At 37.8% G+C, this 24,876-nt stretch overlaps 1 protein-coding gene and 1 long non-coding RNA gene across 3 annotated transcripts; both read left to right on the top strand.

Moving 5' to 3' along the window:
• The first annotated feature begins 12,565 nt into the window (after positions 1-12,565).
• Positions 12,566-17,694, top strand: LOC311288096. Of its 2 annotated transcripts, none has more exons than XR_014626874.1 (5): positions 12,566-12,726; positions 14,031-14,140; positions 15,605-15,751; positions 16,848-17,125; positions 17,411-17,694. It is a non-coding gene; the product is annotated as an uncharacterized lncRNA (long non-coding RNA). The 2 variants fall into 2 exon arrangements; XR_014626875.1 differs by lacking the exon at positions 17,411-17,694 and adding an exon at positions 15,044-15,202 and having other exon boundaries at positions 12,618-12,726; positions 16,848-17,072.
• A 125-nt stretch (positions 17,695-17,819) lies between these two features.
• Positions 17,820-22,052, top strand: LOC311288094 (uncharacterized protein). Its single transcript, XM_084405342.1, has 5 exons — positions 17,820-17,932; positions 19,799-19,877; positions 20,360-20,452; positions 20,678-20,884; positions 21,013-22,052. The coding sequence occupies exons 1-5, from the start codon at positions 17,900-17,902 to the stop codon at positions 21,093-21,095; spliced, it is 495 nt and encodes a 164-aa protein (XP_084261468.1). The 5' UTR covers positions 17,820-17,899; the 3' UTR covers positions 21,096-22,052.
• The last annotated feature ends 2,824 nt before the right edge of the window (positions 22,053-24,876 follow it).

Genomic DNA, 24,876 nt, shown 5'->3' with positions numbered 1-24,876 from the left:
GAAGTTTCTCAAATAAAAGCATATTTTTACTTCAAGTGATTGCAGATACATATCCACTTTATTCAGCACTGTATTGATTACTGGTACTGACTGAGAAACCGAAACAACTTCCAAATGATTCAATGAACTGCAAACCCCTTTGGCGAATTCATAGCCATCACTAGTTTCAAACATACGACAGAAATACTGGAGGACACACATTGTAGGCTACAGTATTTTAATACCTGGTGGGCCTTGAATCACAGTAAAAGGTTTCTTCATAGCTTCCTCAACAGCTTTCTGCTGGCTCTCATTCAGAAGTGGCAGGTTCAGGCTCTCGTCCACATTGTACAAGTTGACATTTTCTACATCGGCATCTAATTCAACACAAGAAGGTTTTGACCACGTTAACACATACATGAGATATTCATAGACAAGGCATGGAAATTTTTTATTCAAGGTGTCCCCATTACAAATGTACAGAAAATCTTCAACATCTGGCATCAGGACAGATGAAAGTCTCAAAAGCACCAAGTGCATGTATTGTATGCTTTTTCTTCTTTTCAAACTCATCCTTTTTTTTCCAATTAATTGTAGTTTTTGTATCAGAAATTGACATGTAGGCAGAATATTGCAATGGCATTTATATTTGTCTACAAAACAAATCTCATGTGCAGGGCTGTACAGAGTCCCTAAAGGAACAAGGTGAAGAAAAAATATATAAGATGGAGGAAAAAATATTAGGCAAGGGTATTCTCTGGCTGTTGAGCGTATCGGTTGTACACTCGTTATTGCGGTGCATTATGGGAGAGTGTACTTAATAACATCCACTACGGTTTCGGACACCACTAAAAATGGCTGTCCCCTCAAATAGTGCCATTTTTAAGGATATAGGGGGCGATTCGGACACAGCCTAGGCTTTACGGATCTGTACTGTCCTGTCACTCATCGTTTAGCACTCGCATCAGTTTGTCGTTAGAAAATCAACCCGAGTAAATTGCATAACATTTCTTTCTACCGCATCTCAATTCTATCAGCTGCTCAGATAATGCATTCAAGACATGAGCCAGAGAAAGAACAAACAGGGCAATGTCTTACTATTTAGTAAAGAGAGTTAGTTTAGGATTAGTTGGAAAAGTGCTTGAGATTCTAGGGTAGTCTAATCTATGGAAAAATCATCGGATTGCTGCTTATTTAATGTATCGGTAAAACACTGCAAGAAGGTTGTGTATACATTACACAACAGTGAACATGAACTCGGACCAACAATACATGAACAAAACTTTTAAAGTAGGCTATATGTATTTTTACGTATACTAATTCATTTGTAGTATTAAAAACAGTGATGTAGCATCATTGAGAACTAGCACAATCTAATATAAATTAACCAAAATGAAAAAGATAGAGAGCCAAATGTATCCCATAAAAGCCCTGATGGGAGTGGAATATTCTGCGGATGATCCACGCAAATTAAAGAACACAGACGCAGCCAGATCATTTCCATAATGACCAGCACAATCTACCAAGAACAGTGCAAATTCAAAATAACGTCTTGGCAAATGATACGTTCGGATAACGACTTCCTCTAGCATTCCTGAGCAAACATTTTTGAGCGTTAAACCTCAGTAAATCACTTTCATGTTGCATGATTTATTTAAATGCTGGATGGATGGATGGATGCACACAACTTGTGGACACTGGAGCCCCAGGCCTGAAATCTAGTGCTGTGGCCTTGCATTGATCGTGAAATTGATTGATTTATAAATTATGCGTATAATATATTTTAATAGACATGTTTGAAATTCATCACCAGACGCCAGACTTTGGACACCGGTACTTCAAAGTGTAGGCCTACATTAAAATGTGCTCTTACCTAATTTCATTCACCATTATAACATTAGAAAATACGACTATAACAGTGACTTAAGAAGACCCAGCAACTTTTTACTAGCTAGAACCTTTTATTAATCCTGCAAAATAATTCTATTTAAACTGTTTTCCTCAGGCATGCATTTGTTCGGCTGCACGAAGTCATGTGTTAATGTTCTGACTATTAATTTTTGAACTTCAATTCAAGGCTAATTGCAAATCACTTTGTACTACACAGATGGATATAATTTGCATTAAACCATCTGCCCATCTGCTTTGAATATAGTTGCCATTTTGCTTCACTCACCATCATTCAGTGCTTCAAGTTGTTGTCTAGTGGCGACATTTTTCACCAGGTTATTAGCCAGTTTTAGGTTTGCAATCGCTTGTTCCCTGAGCCTGCAAAAATATTGCATTAGGTACAAACTATGTATATATTTGTGAATAATCTGTAATATAACAGCTGGATGAATGATCACTCACACAAATGGAATTTTTTTGGGAATGACCTCAATGGTGAATTTGGTTCCCTCTGCATTAACCTCGGGTGGGATGTAACTCATAGATCTTTGTGTGATCTGAAACTGAATCCGGTCTTCATTGTCTTTATCCTTCTGTTTCTTTGGTTTGCTGGTTACTGCGTGAGCAACCCATGTGAAAGGTAGTGAACCCTGCAGATCTGAAACTGCAGAACCATGCAAATGTTTTGCATCATTCTCATCGTTCACTGGTTTCTGATGTCTTAGTCTGATGCACAAGAAGCAGTTCCTAAGGTCAAACTCCAGAGACCATTCCTTTTTTTGAGTCTTGGTTATATAAAAAAACCCTTGGAGATTTGTTTCATCCCCGCTCCATTTTATCGACACATCCTCTAAGATGACATTATTATTTTCTTCCAAAGCATTGTAAGCGGTGTCTATCTGACATAGTTGTCTCCAGATGTTCTGGTACTCCTTGTAGCTCTTATAGAAAGTCTTAGATGCATTGCATTCTGCTTTTGAGAAGCACACAGTGGGGTTTCTCGTGTGCTCCAAACAGATCTCAAAGCATTCATTAATGCTGAGCAGTTGAACTACATGAACTGGTAAGCCATCTTTAAGTTCGGGCCCAAGTTGCACCTGAACAACCGTGCCTAACTCCAGCTCCATAGTTGGTTCCTTATAGTGGTGTTGATCCACTGAACAAACCTTACTTTTCAGTCTTTTATTTTCTTCATTCTCATTCTCCCCTCTTTTCATGTCTCGGAGGCATTGCTCAGTCTTAACCCAATCCTGCTGTTTTACGGCAGATACCAGTCTTTTCCACAGTATACTTGACACTGGAGTCACATTCTTCATGGGCTTTGAAGGGTCTGAAATCTTGAATGATTTGCTGAACGAATACACTCTCCTCTTCCAGTGAAGAGTCACGGAGTTCTCGTCCTCATTGTATCTTGGCTGATCCACAACTTTGAGATGCTTGTACATGATAGTAATCGCCTCTAACATAGGATGCAGAGGGAACGATATTGTGAATTCATGCCCCTGCGGAGTGATCTGGTCCACTACTGCGAGCTTCACCACATCTTTGGGTTCAAACTGAACCTTTCTTAGTCTCAACAGCTGGGCATCCTTCTCTTCTACATCCAATGCAGACTGGCAAAACTTGCTGATTTCAACTTGCGTGTAGTCAGCTTGCCTAAGGAATTTCTTAGAGAGCACAGTGTGCAGAAGTCTCTGCAAGATAATGTCCAGATAACGCCTCATAGGAGATGACGCCCAGGTGTATGCGTTAAGCTGTAAATCATAGTGACCCAACCTGGAATCTGTCGAGGAGCACGAGCGTAATATGAAGGCTTTCTTCTGAATGTCACGAAACTCCCGCACCATGGGGATAAATGTCGGATGGATTTCATCTGAAAAAATTAACTGCATCAGATTATAAGAGTCTTTTCTCTGTGCAAACTCTTCGATCTTGTGAAATACGGAGGTGAAAATGTTCAGTGATTTGCCTGCATGCTCCATGTTGTCATATTCTGCATTGGACCAAACATCCTCTTCACTATTTTCAGTATCTACTTCGCAGATGTTTGAAAAGTAAAGTGACATGGGAATTAGGTTAATGTATTTCTCTCTAAACTGCTTCAGTTGTTCTGGGTCCGGCTCGCGGTGGCACCTCAGTGGTGTGAGATCTTTTGTGATGTCTGTAGATATGAGTTCTTCAGCGGCGGCACTATTGTAGAGATTCATTAGTTCCTCCACCATGGCGTGAGAGTAACTTTGCCCTGCCTGCCTCCCATACGGCCATTCGCTTTCCAGTCTGCATTTTCGGTGCACCTCGGAGAAACGGTAAGCAACGGCTACACAATCCTCCACACATGAGACCCGCAGAGGCTTTGTGTCATCCGAGTAGTAGTACTTCTGAATAATTTGGTCTGCCTCTTCATACGACATCCGTCTGTTAGAGTTAATGCGGGTTAGAGCAAATCGGCTGTTTAGTATTATGCTTGTTTTCTTGTCAATGTCTATCAGCAAGGATATGGCTTTCCGATCTTCTTCAGGCATCAAACTCAAGTGGTCATTGCTCAGATCTCTTGAGAACATGAAGGCCACGTCTTTCTTCTCTGAAGTGTAAATTGTTCTGCCGAGCTGTCTAGCGAATTTGTCGTGCTCGCTATCTTTGGTAATGTAACTTGCGACGTCTGTGATGTGAACACCAATCTGGTAGGAATCACCAAGCTCAGTCACGCTAATGGCGTCATCCAGGTCTTCAGCTGTAGTTGGGTCAATGGTGAAAGTGAGAATGTCATGCAAATCCTCCCTTCCTAAAGCCTTATCATCTTCAGGTTCTTGTAGTTTGAATGGTGGTGGTGTGTCTTCAGAGCCAAGTTCAATGCCTAGCATTTCATGCAAAGCATCACTCTCTGCAATTACTTTTGTTACCACACCAAGAGGGAATGTTTTCAGATTGTCCCATTTTAAAACCTTGACAACTAACAATTGATTCTCAGCTTTGTTTACAAATTCCTTTCTAACCCAGTGTCCGCGTTTGTATTGTCTTACTTCAATTTTGCTCATGTCCCTCTGCTTGAACTGAACTGTACGTATTCTGGTCATGCGTTTGTTAACGGGTCTAACATATTCAGGATTGTCTTCCACCATCTTACAGATAAAGGTTAATGAGTTTTCATCTCTATGTATTAATCCAACGACCCTGCCTTGTATCTCTTCACCTTCCCGCAGACCCATTTCTCTGCTCAAGATCTCTACGCAGACTTCATCTCCAGGAAAAGATCTGCCAACATTTTCTTTTCCATAGATTTTGATAGAGAGCATTGGTTTATCAAGAGGCCTGGCATATGCCTGGTCATGTCTTTCTATTTCAAGTTTACAGTGTTTAAAGACATTTGGATTGGTAGTCAAAAGTTTTTCAATATCTTCCTTGCAGGGTTGCAGATCGTATTTAGACTCAGACTCACTCTCTGAGGTCTCCATATCCGTCCTGTTTGGAAACACAGATTAAGTCATTAGGCACTTAAGGACAAGGAGACATACACAGCAAACAGGAAGGGAACAAATATGTTAAAGGGGACCTATTATAGAAAAATTCACTTGTCTAAGGTGTTTGAACACAAATGTCCACAATGTGTGTAAACAACCAGACTATAATGGTACAAATCCACACACTAATTTTTTATAATCCACATAAATCATAAACAGTCTCTCCAAACAAGCTATGTAAGAGTAGGAGCAAGCCCCGCCCATGACTGTTGATGATCTGCAATATTAGCATAGATGCTAGATTAGCATATTTAATGTCGGCTGAGCCACATAAACATTACAAATGTTCTGTCATTGGATCTACCAACAAGCACATTAGCATAAGCGTCTCCACAGACTCCCGGCATCTGAGCCACACAGTGGATGAATTGCATTTATGAAGAAAATGTGCAGAATAAAGTCATTGGGCCCTATCTTGCACCCAGCGCAATTGACTTTGTACACCGACGCATGTTTCATTCCTATTTTGCACCTGACGCAAAGCGGACTTTTCCCTCCACAGACGCACGTCGGTCAATTAGGGAATGAACTTGCGCTCCCGGGGGCGGTTTAGCGAAAAGAGGAGGCGTGTTCTGGCGTAAACGTTCCCTGGTGCTATTTTGCAGTTCGAGAAAACAATTCCGCCACAGACAAGGAAAAACCTAGTCCAAAGTCAGTGGCGCGTTCAGATGCTATTTTAAGGGTGCATGCTTGGCCATAATGTAGCGTGTGCACAACGCGCATACACTTTGCTTCTCTCATCTACACAGACGCAGCAGTTGACATTTTTGCAAACCATATATAATTACAAGGAAAAATATTCCACACGAGGGAAATCATTGTGGTGTCCATGAAGATGTGAAAAAATTGCCATAAATCTAACTTACACATTTACCCAAATTATTATACGGCTGTTTAACCGAAGCTAATTTGGGTGGGTTTCTCCCATCCCCATACAATGTCACTTCTCTGTGTTTTACGGCCCTGACGGGAACGTCGGTCTCCTCGGCTGTGAACCGCTCCTGGCGTGCGCCTGGCAAATCCGCCGTTATAATAGTAATCCACCATGGAACAAGCTCTTAAAGAGAATCTGAGATGATGCTCTGATTGGTTTATTTCACGTTATGCCCAAACCACACCTATGAGTAATGTAGCTACTTCAGACCAACCCATTTTAGATTTGTGTCGTACCTAAATTATAGGGTACACACCTATATGCATTTGTACAGTTTTTTTTATATCAAAAGTGCTGATGTTTTAGTTTGGACCTACATGTTTCAGGACAAGGGGAAATACTGGGGAAATATACTCTTGTTCCATGTAGTTACAGGGTAAGTGTGACATTGCGGGCTGTAACTTAAAGTGGTGCTTGTTACCCACTTGTTCCATGTAGTTACAGGGTAAGTACATTAAAAGTACATGCACACAATCTAATGTCACTGACTCGGAAACCTTTATTTGAAAAACAACTTATTTCAAAACAGACTTAAAAAACGATTATTTTTTTAAAATGAACTTTTTATTTCAAATACAGAGAGAAGCACGTTTTGCCCTTTGTTTATTTTTCTTGCTTGACTTCTTCCTCCTCTTCCTCCTCTTGATCCTCTTCTACTTTTTTAATCTTTCCACTGATGAATCTTAAGAAGTAATACCATGTCTTTTGCTATTCTATCTTTTCGCTTCCAACAAACTGTCACCAGCGCGTGCATGTAAGCATGTCTTGAACATAGACAGTAAAATAAATGGAGACAGCGACCCCATAGACTTCAACGGAGAAAAGTTAAGCAAATTAGAAACACTCACTTCCTGATGGCTGAGCGTACTGCGCAGACTCAAACTGAGCTTGACGACATAGATGTGACGTGCACAACCTGTCTGACAGTTGTAAGTCTATAGTAGCTGTGCCAAGAGAAATCTGAATCATTCCCTTCCGAATCTTGCAGAGACGGAGAGTGTGAGTAGGAGCTGTCCATGAGCTAGGAGCAACTTTATGATTCTCTATGGGCTTCTCCCTTGATTTTATCGGACTTTATGCCTCCACGTCCCCACGATTGACTGCGAGCTTCTCCTCCTGTCTATGCGGTAATTTCCAGAGAGTCACGTGGTTATGATGCAACCGTTAACCTATTTTTACAAAAACTGCTTCTACGGGGCCATAACGTAAGATACAAGGTAATGGAGCCTTTTATACATTGTCATGTTTCTTTAGAAATAAACAAAGGACAAATAGAGTCTTTAAACGCCTCAGATGTAAAGTTATTCGCTGTCAAAGTGACGCCAAAATGAATGGGAGTCAATGGAATGCTAACAGCAGGTGATGGCTTGTTAGCCAATGGCGGCGCCCGGGGATGGTACGCTTTGCGGGTGCTGGATTACCCCCCTGGTCTTGAAGCACAATGTGAAGCTTGACGCAAACACGCTGTGAAACTCGCGCGAGAGCTGGTGGCTCTTTCCTCCTGTCTTGTTTGTTTCTCATTGTTATTATCTGTTATCGATTCCTTTGTATTTTGTTGTAAGCAACACGCTTTACATTACGTTCAGGATAAGAGTGTGAACTCAACCCTCTCGTGCACGCGCTGGTGACAGTCACAGTTGGTCTGAAGCGATAGTCTACAGCTGGAAAAGTTTAAAATATTTGTATTTTTCTTACAAACACTTATCGTTTCACTTCAGAAGACATTGATCCCTCCATTAGGGTCGTATGGATTACAGTAGTTATTGCAGTAGCCTGTGTGCTGTTTGATGCCCCAACTTTTAGGAACACATGAGCCTGCATTATGTGTAATCCCAGAGATGATTTATTTTTCTAAAAACATTAATTTGCGTTAATCTGAAGAAGGAATGTCGTAGGCCTATACATCTCGGATGGCATAAGGAGAAAAGATGAGGAAATGCTGAGGACATATTTCTGGGTGTACTGCATTTTCTTTTAATAATACAGAATAGCAAGAGATGGTTTCCTTAAGATTCATCAGTGGAAAGAAAGAAAATAAGAAGAGGAACAAGAGGAAGAAGCCAAGCATGAGAAAAAAAGGGAGACAAAGCGTGCTACTTTCTGTCAAGAAAGCATTTGAAATGAATTGTTGATTTAAAAAAGCAGTTTAAAAAGTGTTTGGTTTGAATTAAGTTGTTTTACAAATAAAGGTTTCCTAGTCAGTGTAGTAGATGGTGTATTTTTATTGTACTTACCCTGTAACTACATGAAACAAGAGTATCTTTTCCCAATATTTAAGAAAATTTGCAATAGTTTTGGTTTTAACAAGGTGCACTTTTGTTTAAAAGATTGCTGTATAAAATGCATAGATATGTTGTAATTTAAAAAAAAGTCTATATATTGGTATAAGGAACGCAGTGTTCTTGATAATTGCTCCCGAATGTAAGATTGTTGTATCATAATAAGTAGGGTAGAGTGGGGGAAAACGCCCCCCTTAAGGAAAATGTGACATTACAGTGAAACAAAACATAAATGTGACTAGAATTGCCATCCCGGTTTTGAGTGACTATGGCAGGAGTTATTCACCAAATATTAAAATTGCTCAGCCTTCATAATTAATTAGTATTTTCACTGAAAATATTTTTGTACAAAGGGGGCGTTTTGCCCCAGCGGTGGGGTAAAACGCCCCCCAAGGTGGGGTAAAATGCCCCCTTTCTTACCAACCAGTTTGCTTCATAGATAAACAGCAAAATTAACAGACAATAGTTTTTAATCTCTAAAGGTAAAAGGCAAGTAATGTATCAACATGTATATATATTAATATTTATTTCAGCAATGTTCAAAATAGGCAAAATTAACTACCTTCCATCAGTGAGCTAACTGTGCTAGCAAGCTAGCTAGTTAATGCTCACTTGAGGTAATTTTTTCATGTTTTGTTCAAATATTTAGATTTTACCACCTAGTTATACTGCATTAAGTGTAAAACAAAGGATTTGATAGACAGAAATATTTTATTATAGTAATTATGATAGAGAAACTATGCCCCCGTAGGGGGGGCGTTTTACCCCACAAGCTATGAGTTTTTAAAAAAATGTTTAATTTTTAAAATATAATTATATTCCTTATAAATAACATATGATCTCAAACTACAGACTTCACTATTCATCTATCATACATCACTGCGATATCCTGCAGAACAATATTCTCTTAAACACTTATTTACTAATATCTGAAAATTATAGCATTTACCATGTAATCCTCTTCTCTTCAAATGTGTCGCTGGTGTCAGCTTCTCCATAGAGATTTGTATATCCCCGTTATCAACGTAGTGCATAGCAACAGTAAAAATGTATCTTGACTACTTTTAGTGGTTATTTTGGGAAAAACAGGTCGGGGGCGTTTTACCCCAGGGGGCGTTTTCCACCACTCTACCCTACCTCTTAGTTCTATAATACTTACAGTATAAATAATTAGTTAATTCTCCTGGTTGTTACCCCTTTATTCCCCAAACTTTACATATTGTTCCCTTATACTTAGGCTACATGTAAGTACTTCATAGGTACACTATAATTACTGAAAGTTACACTGTAAAATCGCTTTAATTACGCAGTATTTTCTGGGCTGTAATCTAAAGCGTTACCAAACATTCTACTCAAGTACAAGTACTACTACAATGAAATTTTACTTAAGTAGCCTACAAGTAAAAGTAAAAGTAAAAAGTAGCTTATTTAAAATTTACTCAGAGTAAAAGTCACTGAGTTACTTTTTAACAGCGGGAGTAGGGTGGTGTACTCCCCCGGTTGTAAAGGTATGACATTTATAAAGACAAACATCAAAGTGCATTAGCACTTACACAATATAGGCTACCATTTTCAAACACTCATAAAACATTTTCCTTTAAAGGCTTAATTTTCAATTAGGCTTAACTGTATCTAAAAAATTATACAGTAAAATTACTTACTTAATACAGTAATAGTTAGGGTCACTCTGAACAAGTATCAATGACCTAAAAAGGAAAGCTTTTTATGAGTGTTTGATTGGGCAATAAGTGCTCAAATGTAAAGTAAAATGACAAATCTGTGCTATTAAATTACTAAATCTTAATAAACTTACCTTTTCGGAACCGAGGGGAAGCCAGAGGCTTCCTATGGGTGTATAAATCCTAAGGGAGTGCAAGAGAATGATGCTGTGTTTATGTGACCGAGCATTGCGCACTGCCTTTCTTGTCTACTTGTACCTGCTCCCCCGCTCAACAAAGGGAAGGTTGTTGTTCCGCTCATAATGGCGTTGTCATATCAACAGCCACTATCGTTTTGAATGAGCGTGCAAGTTTAACTGTTTAAAGGTGTGCCAAACATGTCAGTCATGTGCCAGTTGAAGCGTCATCATCCGAGATGAAAGGATAGATAGAAAAACCGTAAAGGCTACAAGGGCTGCGTCAGAAAACTGAAGAATGCTGCACTCCTCCTGGGTCGGAAGGAATGCAGTGTTAAGGGGATGATACACAGGGCAACTTTTTGAGCAATGTTGCTGGGCAATCTTGCCGAGCGATTGTTGCTTGGGCACTCTCCCATTGAAAATGGTCAATACATTTCTATCTGGATAATTTAGATTGGTCGTGGGCCCTGTGTCTGGTTGCCCGTTGATGGCAACATTGCCCAGCAACATTGCTCAAAAAGTTACCCTGTGTATCATCACCTTTAGTTTCACTTCCTTTTTCCTGCAGATACTTGATCGTCTGATTGATTTTTGAAGGCCGCGTAGATGTATCCTTCGCTGTCTTTGATATCCCACAATCCTGTGCTTTCCATTCTGTGACAGTTGAGCTAGAAAAATAAAGATGGCGACTGAAAGTTGCGGCTGATCGTCAGTTTGTGTAAATGTACATTTCTGTTTTCCACCATGTCATTTCTAACGAGAAATTAGTCATTAAATATTCACTTAGTTTTCACTAAAGCTCGCTCCATTTTGCTGTTTTTCAGTTTCGAAGGTGGTTACAAGATGTAAAATAAGTGATGTCCCCGTAGTGTGAAGTTTTAGCTCAAAATACCCAACAGATTATTGTTTTTGTTTTTTTACAGCATGTTAAAATTGCCACTTTTGGGGGGTGAGCAAAACACGCCGTTTTTGTGTGTGATCCTTTAAATGCAAATTATCTGGTGCCCCGGGTGTTGTGTAATATCAGAGAATGAGACGGGCTCTGTTAATATTCAGTTCAGTTCCAGTTTCCTTGAAACACTGGCCCCTCTCAAGAAGAGGGCGAAGCTTCAAGAGCTCGTGCTTCAGTGTCAGGACGATCTCATCTCAGGGAATGACAATATCAGACCAGAAATATGCTGCATGGAGATAGAACAGGTATAGTTTTGTTTAATTACGGTTATAACTTTGCTTTTACCCACTATTAGTATTAGTAGGCTACAGTGCTGTAGTAGTAGCGGAACCGTCCGAATGATGGCCAAAAATTTACTGACGACGAGTTTTAGGATGTTTATTGTAGCCTACTAAACACAAAAATATGAAGCGTTTTATTACTCCAGATAATCACTGTAAGAGCTGAATAATCATAGTATAAGAAGTGCGCATTAAAGTCTTATCCATAAACTCTCTCTCTCCCTTGAATTATCATTAACATACACAGCGAATTACACAAGAAACACTCGATACAACTAACAGTAAACAAATATATTCAGGTCTTAATTAATAAACGCCTGCTTCGTACCGACCCTCGTTCACAAAGCAGTCTGATGTAAAATGATTCGTGCAAACATAAACCCAGGTGAGTAAAGTATTTTACTGAACAGAGTTCACTGTAAAGCATGAATATCTATTGTGAAGGCTCATTTGATTATGATTGTTGTAGCGATGTTCTTGGAATTTCTTTTCAAAAGTATCTTGTCTATATTCAGCTTGTGATCCTTTCCATCTAAACTGGTTATATCTCTTAACTTAACCTATAGTGAACGTTTTATGAGCAGTAGAATAATCTCGCTCTTTTTTTAGTTCTAATTTATAAGAAAGAACTAACTTAGCTATTCATCCGCACAGTGACGCAGAGCCGAAGCGCATCCTAAACAATGTTCTTCCGCAAAATGCATACCGTTTTTAACCGCTAGAGGGCCATAGGTTACATCTAGTGTACATTTAATTTACAATAAATATTTAATAATATTAAATTATATTATGCAAAATAAAAAATGTATCGCCCAACGTGGGGCTCGAACCCACGACCCTGAGATTAAGAGTCTCATGCTCTACCGACTGAGCTAGCCGGGCTAGTTATCCGAGTTGCGAACAGATCTGTTTTCATTGTTTACTCCAGATCCACGGCTTCTGTCAACGTCGAAGAAGAGGAGGTCTAATGGCTCAGAACTGCGTCACTGTAGTTTATCGCTTTAAAACATTAAACATTCAGAGAAAATATATCGGGTGAGTTCCTAATGTTACACAAATCCGTGCTGCAAAGTATTAATATTACATTTGCAACTCAATCGCACGACGTCTGCTACTTGGCAAATCTTCAGAATCTGGATTCCTTTATTTCTTGTCATCTTTAAATCTCGAGTTGTTTGTTGCTGCAGTTCATGTGAGGCCATTTATGATTCCACAGCTATTTAACAAGTTACTTTTCTTATCTAAGTTAAAAGCAAAGCATGCATACATTTTTGAATTTAGTCATATAAGTAGCCTACTAACTTTACTGTATGACTAAAGTAGCGATGGGTCGATGGCATGAAGAATTAGCGTGATTATATGCAGATATAGTTTTACAGAAAGTTGTCCAGCTTGCATATGTTAACTAGTTTTTTTTAAGTCTCAAACCTTGACACACGGGAGTTTCAGGGTTGTTTTTTTCCCCTCCATTTCTTTACAGTCTATAGACGGTTTTTGACTAATTGTTAACAAAGTTAATAAAGATACAGCTGTTCATTGTTTGTTCATGTTAGTTCACAGTGCATTAACTAATGTTAACAAATACAACTTTGATTTTAATAATGTATTAGTAAATGTTAAAATTAACATTAACTAAGATTAATAAATGCTGTAGAAGTGCAGTTCATTGTTAGTTCATGTTAACTAATAAAACTAAACTAATGAAACCTTATTGTAAAGTGTTAATCATTAAATTTATTTAGCATATTTTCATGTTCTACCATTTATCATGGCTGTGATGGCCACTAGATGGCATTACTAATTAACACCCTTCTCTGAAATAGTGATATGAAATATGAGTAGAGTATGAAAGAACAATGGTTCTGAACAAACTTTCAATGGGTCCTCAAGATAACTTCAAATGGTTTAAAATAAGACAAAACAAGCATTGTATTAAGCAATATATCTCATAGTATTTGGTCATTTTTTTTATATAACAAATATAGATCCTTCTAGTTATGCCAAACTCTAAAATATTTTATTGACTAGAAATTGTCCACAACAAATATTGTTGTGAAGTGGCTAGTGGGAGGACCTTGAGGACGTCAAAAAGGTTGAGATCCAAAATTAGAGCAACAAATCTTTTGCAGTGTATTTATTTTAAGCCTAATGTGTTTTAACCCCGTTTCCAAGAAACCTCAGGTCCATTTCATTGGGTTTTGAACAAAATCAAATGCAATGCAAATATAGACAAGTTTGCATAATTTTGCATGTACTGATAAAACAAACATACTTACTAAAAAACAGGTGTTGGATGCTGAAAGTAGAAGAGGAAAAATGTTCTTCGTGTTTGCTTTCAGAAAATGTCCCAATCAAAGTCACGCAAGGCAACGAGTGTCCCGACTGCAGCGGTTTGCATCCTCAGAGAATCGACCTTCTGAAGCTCTTCCCCGTCAGGAGAAATGGAGAGGTATGCATAAAAAAAATTGCTGCCTTAAATTCTAAGTACAATCAACTTGTTTAATTTCAGCTTAAATTACATTAAACTTATTTTGATGAGTTAAAGCAATGGAAAAACATATGTTGTCATAACTTATTGATCATATAATTTTGTACAAAATATTTTCATGATGTTATCACAACATTTTGTCTTTTGTCAAATCAACTTTGATAATGAATGTGGTTTAGATAAAATAATATTTTGAGTTTCTGTTATTTAAACCAATCTCCTTCATTGTATTAACTAAAATTATAGAGGAACTTTTAATTATTTTATTTTGATTAAAGAAAAGTATTAACAAAATGTTTAATCCAAAATGTCATGTGTGTTACCCCAAACTAGGAACTTGCCAACATCATCTATGTAATAATCTACACTGCCATCTAGTGGCCATCATTATATACAGCCATCATAAATGGTAGAACATGAAAATATGCTAAATAAATGTAATGATTAACACTTTACAATAAGGTTTCATTAGTTAACATGAACTAACAATGAACCACACTTCTACAGCATTTATTAATCTTAGTTAATGCTAATTTTAACATTTACTAATGCATTATTAAAATCAAAAGTTGTATTTGTTAACATTAGTTAATGCACTGTGAACTAACATGAACAAACAATGAACATCTGTATTTTTTATTAACTAATGTTAATACTAGATAATAAATACTGTAACAGATGTATTGATAGTTACTTCATGTTAGTTAATACATTAACTAATGTTAACAAATGAAACCTTATTGTAAGTGTTACCATTTAATGTCTTAATAATAATCATAATAGGGCTACAGTCACTTCTGTTGTACTAACACTTTCCATTGTTATTTGTCCTTTAACATGCTAACGTTATGCTTTAACATGAAGTGCTTCGGCTTTGAGTGCGGAGACAACACCGTCTCTGTGGCGCAATCGGTTAGCGCGTTCGGCTGTTAACCGAAAGGTTGGTGGTTCGAGCCCACCCAGGGACGAAATGACTTTTGATTCATAAGGACTGAGAGGAATTCAATAGCATAACCGAACCAGGTATAGTTGTGATTTAATTTTTGCTTTTGTTAAATAAATTATTGATGCCCTCCTTTTTTTTAGTTTTTTTTTGAGAAAGTCTGTTCGAGGGGGGCGGGGGAGGGGGCTTGGATGTGAGAAAGGAGATGGGGGGAACAGGAAAAAAGAGAAAAAAGGGAAAAGGAGAGGAAAGGACAAGGAATTTTTTTTTATGATTTTGTCCTCCAACACCAGTGTTTTAGAAAGTCTACGTTTATCATAAATTATCGTAAAAATATTTTCCCTATACATTTATGTGGGAGTAAAGTTTGATCACAAGGTTCCCGGTTCGAATCCCACTGTTGCCTGAAATGAAGGTTGTTATTTTATGCTGTGAATTATGTTTTATCATTAAAAATCACAACTGATTTCCACATTACTCAGCGATTGGCTCCCTTCCAATCTCACAATGGAGAGCGACCTCAGCGATTGGCTCCCTTCCAATCTCACAATGGAGAGCGATTGGATGAGGAGATAGTGGTGGAAACAGCCAATCCTGATCCAGGTACCGCCAAAGCCACAGAGATGCAGGTAACCTCTACTGTGATGTCATTGTTTACTCTTTTTATTTGCTTTCGTTTTGTACAGACGCTCAAGCAACAACAAACAACTGGTATATGGAGCGAGATTAATCTAAATAATAATTCACGCAAAAGACGATTCACAAGTGTCGTAGCCAAATTTGAAATCTAATTTACATGCACAAAAAACAATTCAGGTGTTTTGTGTTTCAGTAATAAACTTTAACATAATATAGTTTAACCCTCATCCTTCCCTCGGGTCAAATGATTTCAAAATTCAAATGATTGAAAAATATTTTTATGAATTTGAGGAGTTTTGTTGTTGAAATTTAAAAACGTAACAAATCCTTCCCTTGCGGGTCAAATTGACCCCCATAGGAATGAATGTAATGCGAGGAATGCTTCAGTACACATAGAAAAACCTAAAAATGCTCAAAATTCTAACTAAAAATGCCAAACCTTTACCAAAAAATTATTATGTTATATTATTTTCTTTCCACAAGAGGTCGGCAAAGACACTCAATGTAAGATATTTTGAGCTGAATTAAAAGGTTTAGGCATAAAATTGTAAGTTTTTTTTTTTTTTTCATTTAAGTTGAAAGAATGTGAGGAATGTGCTTACATTACTAAATTACTATTTATTTATTATTCATTGATTAAATATAGTATTTTAAAGGTAAATAAAATAAAAAACTCCAAAAAAATATTATCAAAGTGAAATATAATAAGCTTTCTTATTTTTATTTTGCGCACGTGAATTGCTTTTTGTGCTTTTTTTTTGTGCACATGAAATTAAGTTGCAAGCATGCGAGTTCGCCTGCGCATTGTTCATCATATCTTTCACGGGAATTATTATTGAGACCAGTGTGCCTCTATAGGGGTCGATTGGTGTGTTTTTTTCTAAATGTTTACATAACAAATGTTTAATGCACTAAGAAGTTAAAACTATGCGCCCAACGTGGGGCTCGAACCCACGACCCTGAGATTAAGAGTCTCATGCTCTACCGACTGAGCTAGCCGGGCTTGCATCCTGACTGTGTTAACTCAAAATGGCAAAATAAATGTTAATGATATTCACATTTATCTCTTTTTTTTTTATTTTTCAGGTATGTTTCCTCCATATCTAAAATGGATCTATGATGATGGATGAAAATGGATCTATCTATGATGGATGATCAACAATACAAGGAAGTGTCGTGCTATACCGTCTGAGCTAGACAGCATTTTTAACCACGAATTGCAAAATAATTCAGAAACTCTTATAGGTAGCAGGCAGAAGAAAAGGAACCAGGTTCTCCCTCGACAATACACTAGTGTGATGTAATGAACTTGACAAACAAATTCAAAGTGAAAGTTAAACCTGAGATGATGTCATAAAAGTTAGGTAAATTCCAAACAGGACAGGTATTATTTTGAAGATGTAAATGTTTCTCTTTTTGTTTTGTTTTCTTTAACACTGCGTCACTGGCACTGACATCTCCGTATATATCACCAATCGCCTTATTGATACACCAAATTAAAAAATTGTAAACAATTTTAATGTCCATAGAAATGTTAACATACTCAAGGCCTTCCAGTTTGAAAACTTCAGGTTTAATAGATTATTTTATATTAATATAAAACTGTGAAGACATTCAAACTAAAACTGTTTCAAATCCTCCTATTTCAGGCACTTTACAGTGGGACAAAACACATTTTGGACATCAACAGCCTCTAAATATGAAAATCATGGAAAACATACATTTCATGGAAAACATGAAGATGATATAAAAAGTATCTTGAATACTTTAATAAATGCACCTCTACATAATGATTTCACTTTATGAAACTGTAAAAAACAATTTGCAAACTCTTTTTAGAGTTTTAATGCTGTGGTGGTCACTATAAATTAATTTTATGGAAAAGATATGTGATCCTTTTTATACACTGAAATAAATGAAATCATATTGGGTAAACTATTGCTTTAGGACATTTAATTTAAAGGTATAATTGCATGCCCATACAAATGCAAAGAAGTTATGGAGAATCCTAGGGTATTTCTAAGGGGAACCCCATGGGCTGAAAGAAAAGGAAAGTAAGTTGCAATGAAAGCTATATATACAGGTGAGTTTCAGCCAGCGGTGATATTGCTACAAGTCTGGATACTGTTGAAGAAGACATGGACAGGTTCTACAATTATATCACGAGTGTGGTAAGACTACGTTTTCATCTCAAACAAGATTCTTTGCATTGGATTTAACTATGTAAAATGTGTAGAACAGAGCTGAGAGTATTTAGTGGTAGCTGAGAGCATTATCAGAATATCACAATAACTACAAATATTAACATTTTACTTACAATATGAAGTGGTAACCTTGTTTTATACGGTTTATGTGGTGGTAACATTTAAAAATACTGGTTTTATTTACAATTTAAGAAAAGTGTATAAAATGACAAAAGTCATAAAAAATCATAATATAATATAAAGTATATGACAGTGTTTCTCAAGTGGGTAGCGGAGTTTCCGGTCAAAGAAACGACAACAAACGTAATTCTGTTTTTCTGATGAGAGACTTTTATTGTGAAAGACTTGCGTGAAAGCTTTCAGACCCAGTTTAAAGGGATAGTTCACCCAGAAATGAAAATTATGTCATATACTCAATGTCAAATACTGTGTCAAATACAAATACAAATACCCAAAAAATCTGTCAAATACTCACCCTCAATTTGTTCCAAACCATACTATGGAAGTCAATGGGACCCGTCACCCATGGTTACTTGCAATTCTTCAAAATATATTCGTGTTCAGCTTCAGCAGAACAAAGACATACTTGAAACAACTTGAGGGTGAGTAAATGATGACAGAATTTTTTGGTGAACTAACCCTTTAAGTAAAGAGTAGTGATGGCGATTTCAAAACACTGCTGCCTTCATGAAGCTTCGAGACATTTACGAAGCTTCTGTTCCGAATGGTTCCGAGCGCGTATCAAACTGCCAGAGTCACGTGATTTCAGTGAAGGAGGCTTTCATCGCGTCATAACTGTGTCGAAATCATAGACTGTAAAAAAATAGGTCGAAATACTTAGAAATTTCAATAGTTCGTCGCTGGGGGCGAAGATCTCTGTCAATCAATGAACAAGTGTCTGTGGGGTTTTACTTGATCTCTGATCAGTTTTATACATTTGTAGACGTTTTAATTAAAATTAATAATGGTAGTTAATAGTCTCTTATTGGCCTGTTTAGCTGAGCCATTCATAGAACAAACAAAACAAACCTTGAAATTGTTTGAACCCTGAGAAACCCTGAGTGTTTCGAAGCCTCGACACAATACGGCACATTTGCTTCACTGTTTCAGTGTCTCACGAAGCCTCGATCTGACCACCACAAGTAAAGAGTGCCTGAGAGAAACGTGCTGTCTTGATTTAGTATCTGCGGTCAGGGTTAGGAAGATCTGTGTCCTTATTCTAAAGTTATTTTCGTAAATTAAAAGTCCTGTCAGCCGTTGTGGTTATTAGGTTGTGCTCTTTAATTGCATGCGCATGTGCGGCGGCGCGCGCTGTATGTCCCTTCATTGTCAACAAAGCGCAAAAGCATGTAACATCGTAGTTATGTTGACAATTAGTTAGTCATGAAATGACCAAAAAGTACCAAGGATTTGTATGCAGGCATGTTTATTATATTCATCATCAGAGCACTTATGTTTCATTAAAAGTGCATGTTGTGTATTCACCATGGTAACTTTTTTTCCATAACCCCAAAATGTCGCTTTATTTTCAGTTATATTTTGTGATTGCTCATAACTATTACCAACAACTAGTTTGGGACTGTTATTTAATAGCCCGCCACTTTAATATGACCAAGTAATTTTCACTTTTTTTACAGTGTAAACAGTATTTAAAACAAAGAAGCACAAGTAATGGGCATGTGCAGAATTTAGAGAAAGCTACAATTCTGTGGAAATCTGAAATCTGTTCTCACATTTCTGTGCAAGCCTACTAAAAAATCAGAAGACTATAGACTTTTCATTCAAACATTACTTTACTTTAAAATAACCTTTGATTTGTATTATGCTTTGAAGTGGGAGAAGATCAGCGAATTCTTCTGGGGAAGCAGTTCAACACCTGATCAGACGAAGCCATCGGAGAGTTCAGACAAACGTACGATGCACATCTAGTCCATACACTTATAGCTTATTATGTTCAGTTAGTTGTGTTTGTGCATAACACTATACCAGTCAAAGGTTTGGACTCGCTGGACTGAATTTGTTTCTTAAAACCATTTTGATCTAAATGCTTTTGCTTAAATTTGAATCAAATTCATATGAATTGTGCATATACTTTAATAATAAAAAAGATAATTTTGCCCATAATTCCCATTCTTCCACTGGTGTTATTTTATAGTTTAAAGACTTAGATTGAATTAAATTGATTAGATTAGTCGTGTTTTTAGCAGGATGTGTAGTATGAAACCACGGATTCATACAATTTAATGCAGCCATCTCAGCAGTTTAAATGCAGTATTAAAGTTGACATAAATTCATAATTCATGGTCTTATTATGCACAATTAATCAGTCTTATGTTATTCCAAATAAAATAGGGTTGTCCTCAGAATCCTGAATCAAAAATGTTTTCTTTTCAGATGACATCCCAGTCACTAAACCTGCTCAAGCATTGGTGTCGGTGGTCCAGGAGGGGAACAGTCCCGCACAATCCACCGTAAACTCACATTCAGGTCTGTCTGCACTCTGGGATGAAGTTCCCAATAGATCAAATACAGACTGAGTTTCACTTAGAAATATGTCCCATATTACACATTACCAATGCCATGTTTCTTTGACTAGAGGCCTTCAAACCTGTTTGAACTGAACTATGTTTTATGATGCACAATATCCTTTTGGGATCTTGATGTGTTCTCAAGGTCATTATATCAAATCATTGTTTTACTCTGTGGTTTCAGTTCATCAGATCCCATCACAGTACTACCCAAACTCCCTCACTGACCCTAATGAGATTGCCGAAGTGGAGAAGATCTACCTCAAAGTAAAATGTGCTGGGAAGATCACGGAAGTGGGCATATTCCCACAGGAAAAAGTCTCAGATTTACTAAAGGAGGCCTGTGACATGGCAGGGAAGAAACCAGAGAAAATGACTCTGGTTTATGAAGGTAAACACAGCATTCGTCAATTGTTTCTTGAGGTTGATTTGATGCACAAAACAACTTTTATGTCTTAAAATCTTTAGTTTGATGAGTGAGCCTGCAAATCAGTAATTGCTAGCATGATTTATTTTCAGGAGAACATCTGGATGTGAACGAGAGAGTGTGCCATTATAGTCGACTACGAGGAGGAACCATAGTGAACTTGATTCATATCTAAATCATGCCTGGAATATTCATCCAGATACACAAGTACACTACATGAAATGTTATTTAAGCTCAATCATTTTTAGTGGTGCTTGCCAAAGGCAAGGCATCACTATTGTTATTGCTCATACTTTTTATTATTATTATTATGGACAAAAGTTTGGCGCAATACTCCTCCTGCAGCGTTTGTCACAGACCCCTGAGTGAGGTGTCAAATCGACCGGCTCATTGAGGAGAGGTGTGCTATTTCTTTTCTGAGTGATCGGACTCACAATGTTCGCACAGCGGACGAAAAAGCGGCCAAAAAAGACCCATTGACTTAACATTGCGGAATGTTCAGAAATTCAAATCCATAGCGACATTTTCACACACACAGACACCAAAAGGGCCTGACAACCCTGCGTCTCTCCCTCACAGAGGATTTATATTATCAAGCAGCCAATAAGTAATGTCCTAAAATCTTTAACCAGTTACAGCACCCTAGCAACCACCCCAAATGACTAACTAAATGTTAAATGAGCAATATCATACTCGTAGCCTTGCGATATCGCTGTATATCAGCATGGCTATGATTCGGCCATACTAAAGGCACTCGTTACTAAAGATTTTAAGAACTCTATAAAAACTCAATAGTAACCATATGTGACAACTACCAACCAGCTAGTAACACCATAGCAACCACCAAAAATACCTTAGCAACCTCCCTGAACACCCTAGCAAACACCCAGAACACCATAGTAACCGCCTAGCAACACCCTAGCAACCGAGTGTCGAGTTTTGCCATTGCATGCACCACTCACATTTTCTTCAGGAAATGTATAGTCTAGTATTATTTTGTTATTATTATTATTATTATTATGTGTTATGTGCTTTAAAACAGTGTCATTGTAATGGTTTATTGTAAAAAGTATTGTTTTGTTGTGTGTATTGTATATTTTCTATATTGTAAAATAAATGTGTGCTGCCTTAACTCAGCAATTTTATTTAAATGACCATTTTTTTTTTTTTTTGCCATGAGACATATGTTGAAAAACAGTATTGTAAGACCCTGCCCAATCGGTCCAACAACAGTTTCCGATTAGCGGGTGAAAGATTACTGCGTGTTACTGTCTTTTCAGTGTGGCAAATTAATTTAATTACCTCTTTGTTTCATCTGACTCCAAAAAAAAAAAAAAGGTCAATAGATGTTTGTTAATCCTTAAATTTAGGTGAATGTTTGATTAATCAATTGAACTCTATTGAAATTACATCCATCGGGATTCCTATAACACTTTCGAGTCTCGCACCGGCTGGTTATACGATCTCACAATCACAAACTCGTATCCTAGATGGCCGTTCTCCACTTTGCTCATTCTAGAATATATTATTTAGTCCCCATAGATCTGAACACACTGAACTAAGGTAAGATTATATCTAACCAGAGGTCTCAACCATTACCATAGAAGCAAAGCTGACCAACTTAACTACTTCTAACGGTAACTTTTTATAATCAATAAACGCAAAAATTTTGATTGGTCAAACTTTCCTGTAGCTCAAACAGAAGAGCGTTGGCGCTTGCAACGCCAAGGTCATGGGTTCAATTCCAAAGGAAAGCAAGAACTGATAAGAAGGTAAAAACGTGGACCTTGAAATGTTTTGGATAAAAGCATCTGCCAAATGTGTAAATGTAACAACACTCTGTTCTAAGCAGAAAACCGAAAACCAGTCAGTATCTGGTGTGACCACCATTTGCCTCCCGCAGTGCAACACATCTCCTTCGCATAGATTGATCAGGTTGTTGATTGTGGCCTGTGGAATGTTGGTCCACTCCTCTTCAATGGCTGTGTGAAGGCTGTGGATATTGGCAGGACTTGGAACACTCTGTCGTATATGTCGATCCAGAGCATCCCAAACATGCTCAATGGGTGACATGTCCGGTGAGTATGCAGGCCATGCAAGAACTGGGATGTTTTCAGCTTCCATGAATTGTGTACAGATCCTTGCAACATGGGGCCGTGCATTATCATGCTGCCACATGAGGTGATGGTCGTGGATGAATGGCACAACAATGGGCCTCAGGATCTCGTCACGGTATCTCTGTGCATTCAAAATGCCATCAATAAAATGCACCTGTGTGCCCATACCATAACCCCACCGCCACCATGGGCCACTCCATCCACAACGTTGACAACAGCAAACCACTCACCCACTCGGCGCCATACACGTTGTCTGCCATCTGCCCTGTACAGTGAAAACCGGGATTCATCCATGAAGAGAACACCTCTCCAAAGTGCCAGACGCCATCGAATGTGAGCATTTGCCCACTCAAGTCGGTAATGACGACGAACTGCAGTCAGGTCAAGACCCCGATGAGGACGACGAGCATGCAGATGAGCTTCCTTGAGACGGTTTCTGACAGTCTGTGCAGAAATTCTTTGGTTATGCAAACCGATTGTTGCAGCAGCTGTCCGGGTAGCTGGTCTCAGACGATCTTGGTGGTGAAGATGCTGGATGTGGAGGTCCTGGGCTGGTGTGGTTACACGTGGTCTGTGGTTGTGAGGCTGGTTGGATGTACTGCCAAATTCTCTGAGACGCCTTTGGAGACGGCTTATGGTAGAGAAATGAACATTCAATTCATGGGCAACAGCTCTGGTGGACATTCCTGCAGTCAGCATGCCAATTGCACGCTCCCTCAAAGCTTGAGACATCTGTGGCATTGTGCTGTGTGATAAAACTGCACATTTTAGAGTGGCCTTTTATTGTGGCCAGCCTAAGGCACACCTGTGCAATAATCATGCTGTCTAATCTTGATATGCCACACCTGTGAGGTGGATGGATTATCTCGGAACAGGAGAAGTGCTCACTTGCACAGATTTAGACAGATTTTTGAACAATATTTGAGAGAAATGGGCCTTTTGTGTACATAGAAAAAGTCTTAGATCTTTGAGTTCAGCTCATGAAAAATGGGGGCAAAAAGTGTTGCATTTAAAATTTTGTTCAGTGTATATATATATAATGCTACCTAATTCACTAACCGACTGAATGCCTTTTATTTGTGTTTTTCAGGGGATTTTATGGAGATAACAAAGATGGTCCTTGTCTGCGTTAACACAAACTTAAACACAATCATGCTTGCATGTGATCAGGTCTCTCTTTCTGTTTAAAAGTAACTGGAATACTTAAATAAATACACCTCTACATAATTATTTCACTTTATGAAACTGTAAAAACATGTGCAAACTCTTTTTAGAGTTTGGATGATGTGGTGGTCACTATAAACTCATTTTATGGAAAAGATATCGTCACCTTCCTAAAATAATTGCCTACGTCATTTTTTGACAAATTATTATATATATATTTTTTTTTGCATAAGTCATCTCCTCATGACCCACATCCTCAGTTGAACAGATCATGCAATTCTAGCCCTGTTAATGGCCTATGTCAAAAGACAATGAGACTTACGCAATTTTACAAGCTTTTCAAGATGGCAGCTGCATCAAGAAGAACGAAAATGTACTCAACCTCAATTAATAGTTCAGTTTTTTGTGTTTTCTGAGAAACCTGAAAAAATTTGGGCAATTATTTTAGGAAGGTGACGATATGTGATCCTTTTTATACACTAAAATAAATGAAATCAAATTGGGTAAACTATTCCTTTAAGACATTTAATTTAAAGGTATAATCTGCATTCATAATACAAATGCAAAGAAGTTATGCAGAATCCTAGGGTATTTCCTAGGGAATCCTAGGGAAATCCTGTGGGCTGACCCATATGGAAAAGGTTTGCTAAAAACTCCTGTGATTCTTATATGTTC

This window comes from Rutilus rutilus, assembly GCF_951802725.1.
Source record: "Rutilus rutilus genome assembly, chromosome: 3".
NCBI lineage: Eukaryota > Metazoa > Chordata > Actinopteri > Cypriniformes > Leuciscidae > Rutilus > Rutilus rutilus.
This window is presented reverse-complemented; position numbering and strand designations above follow the sequence as displayed.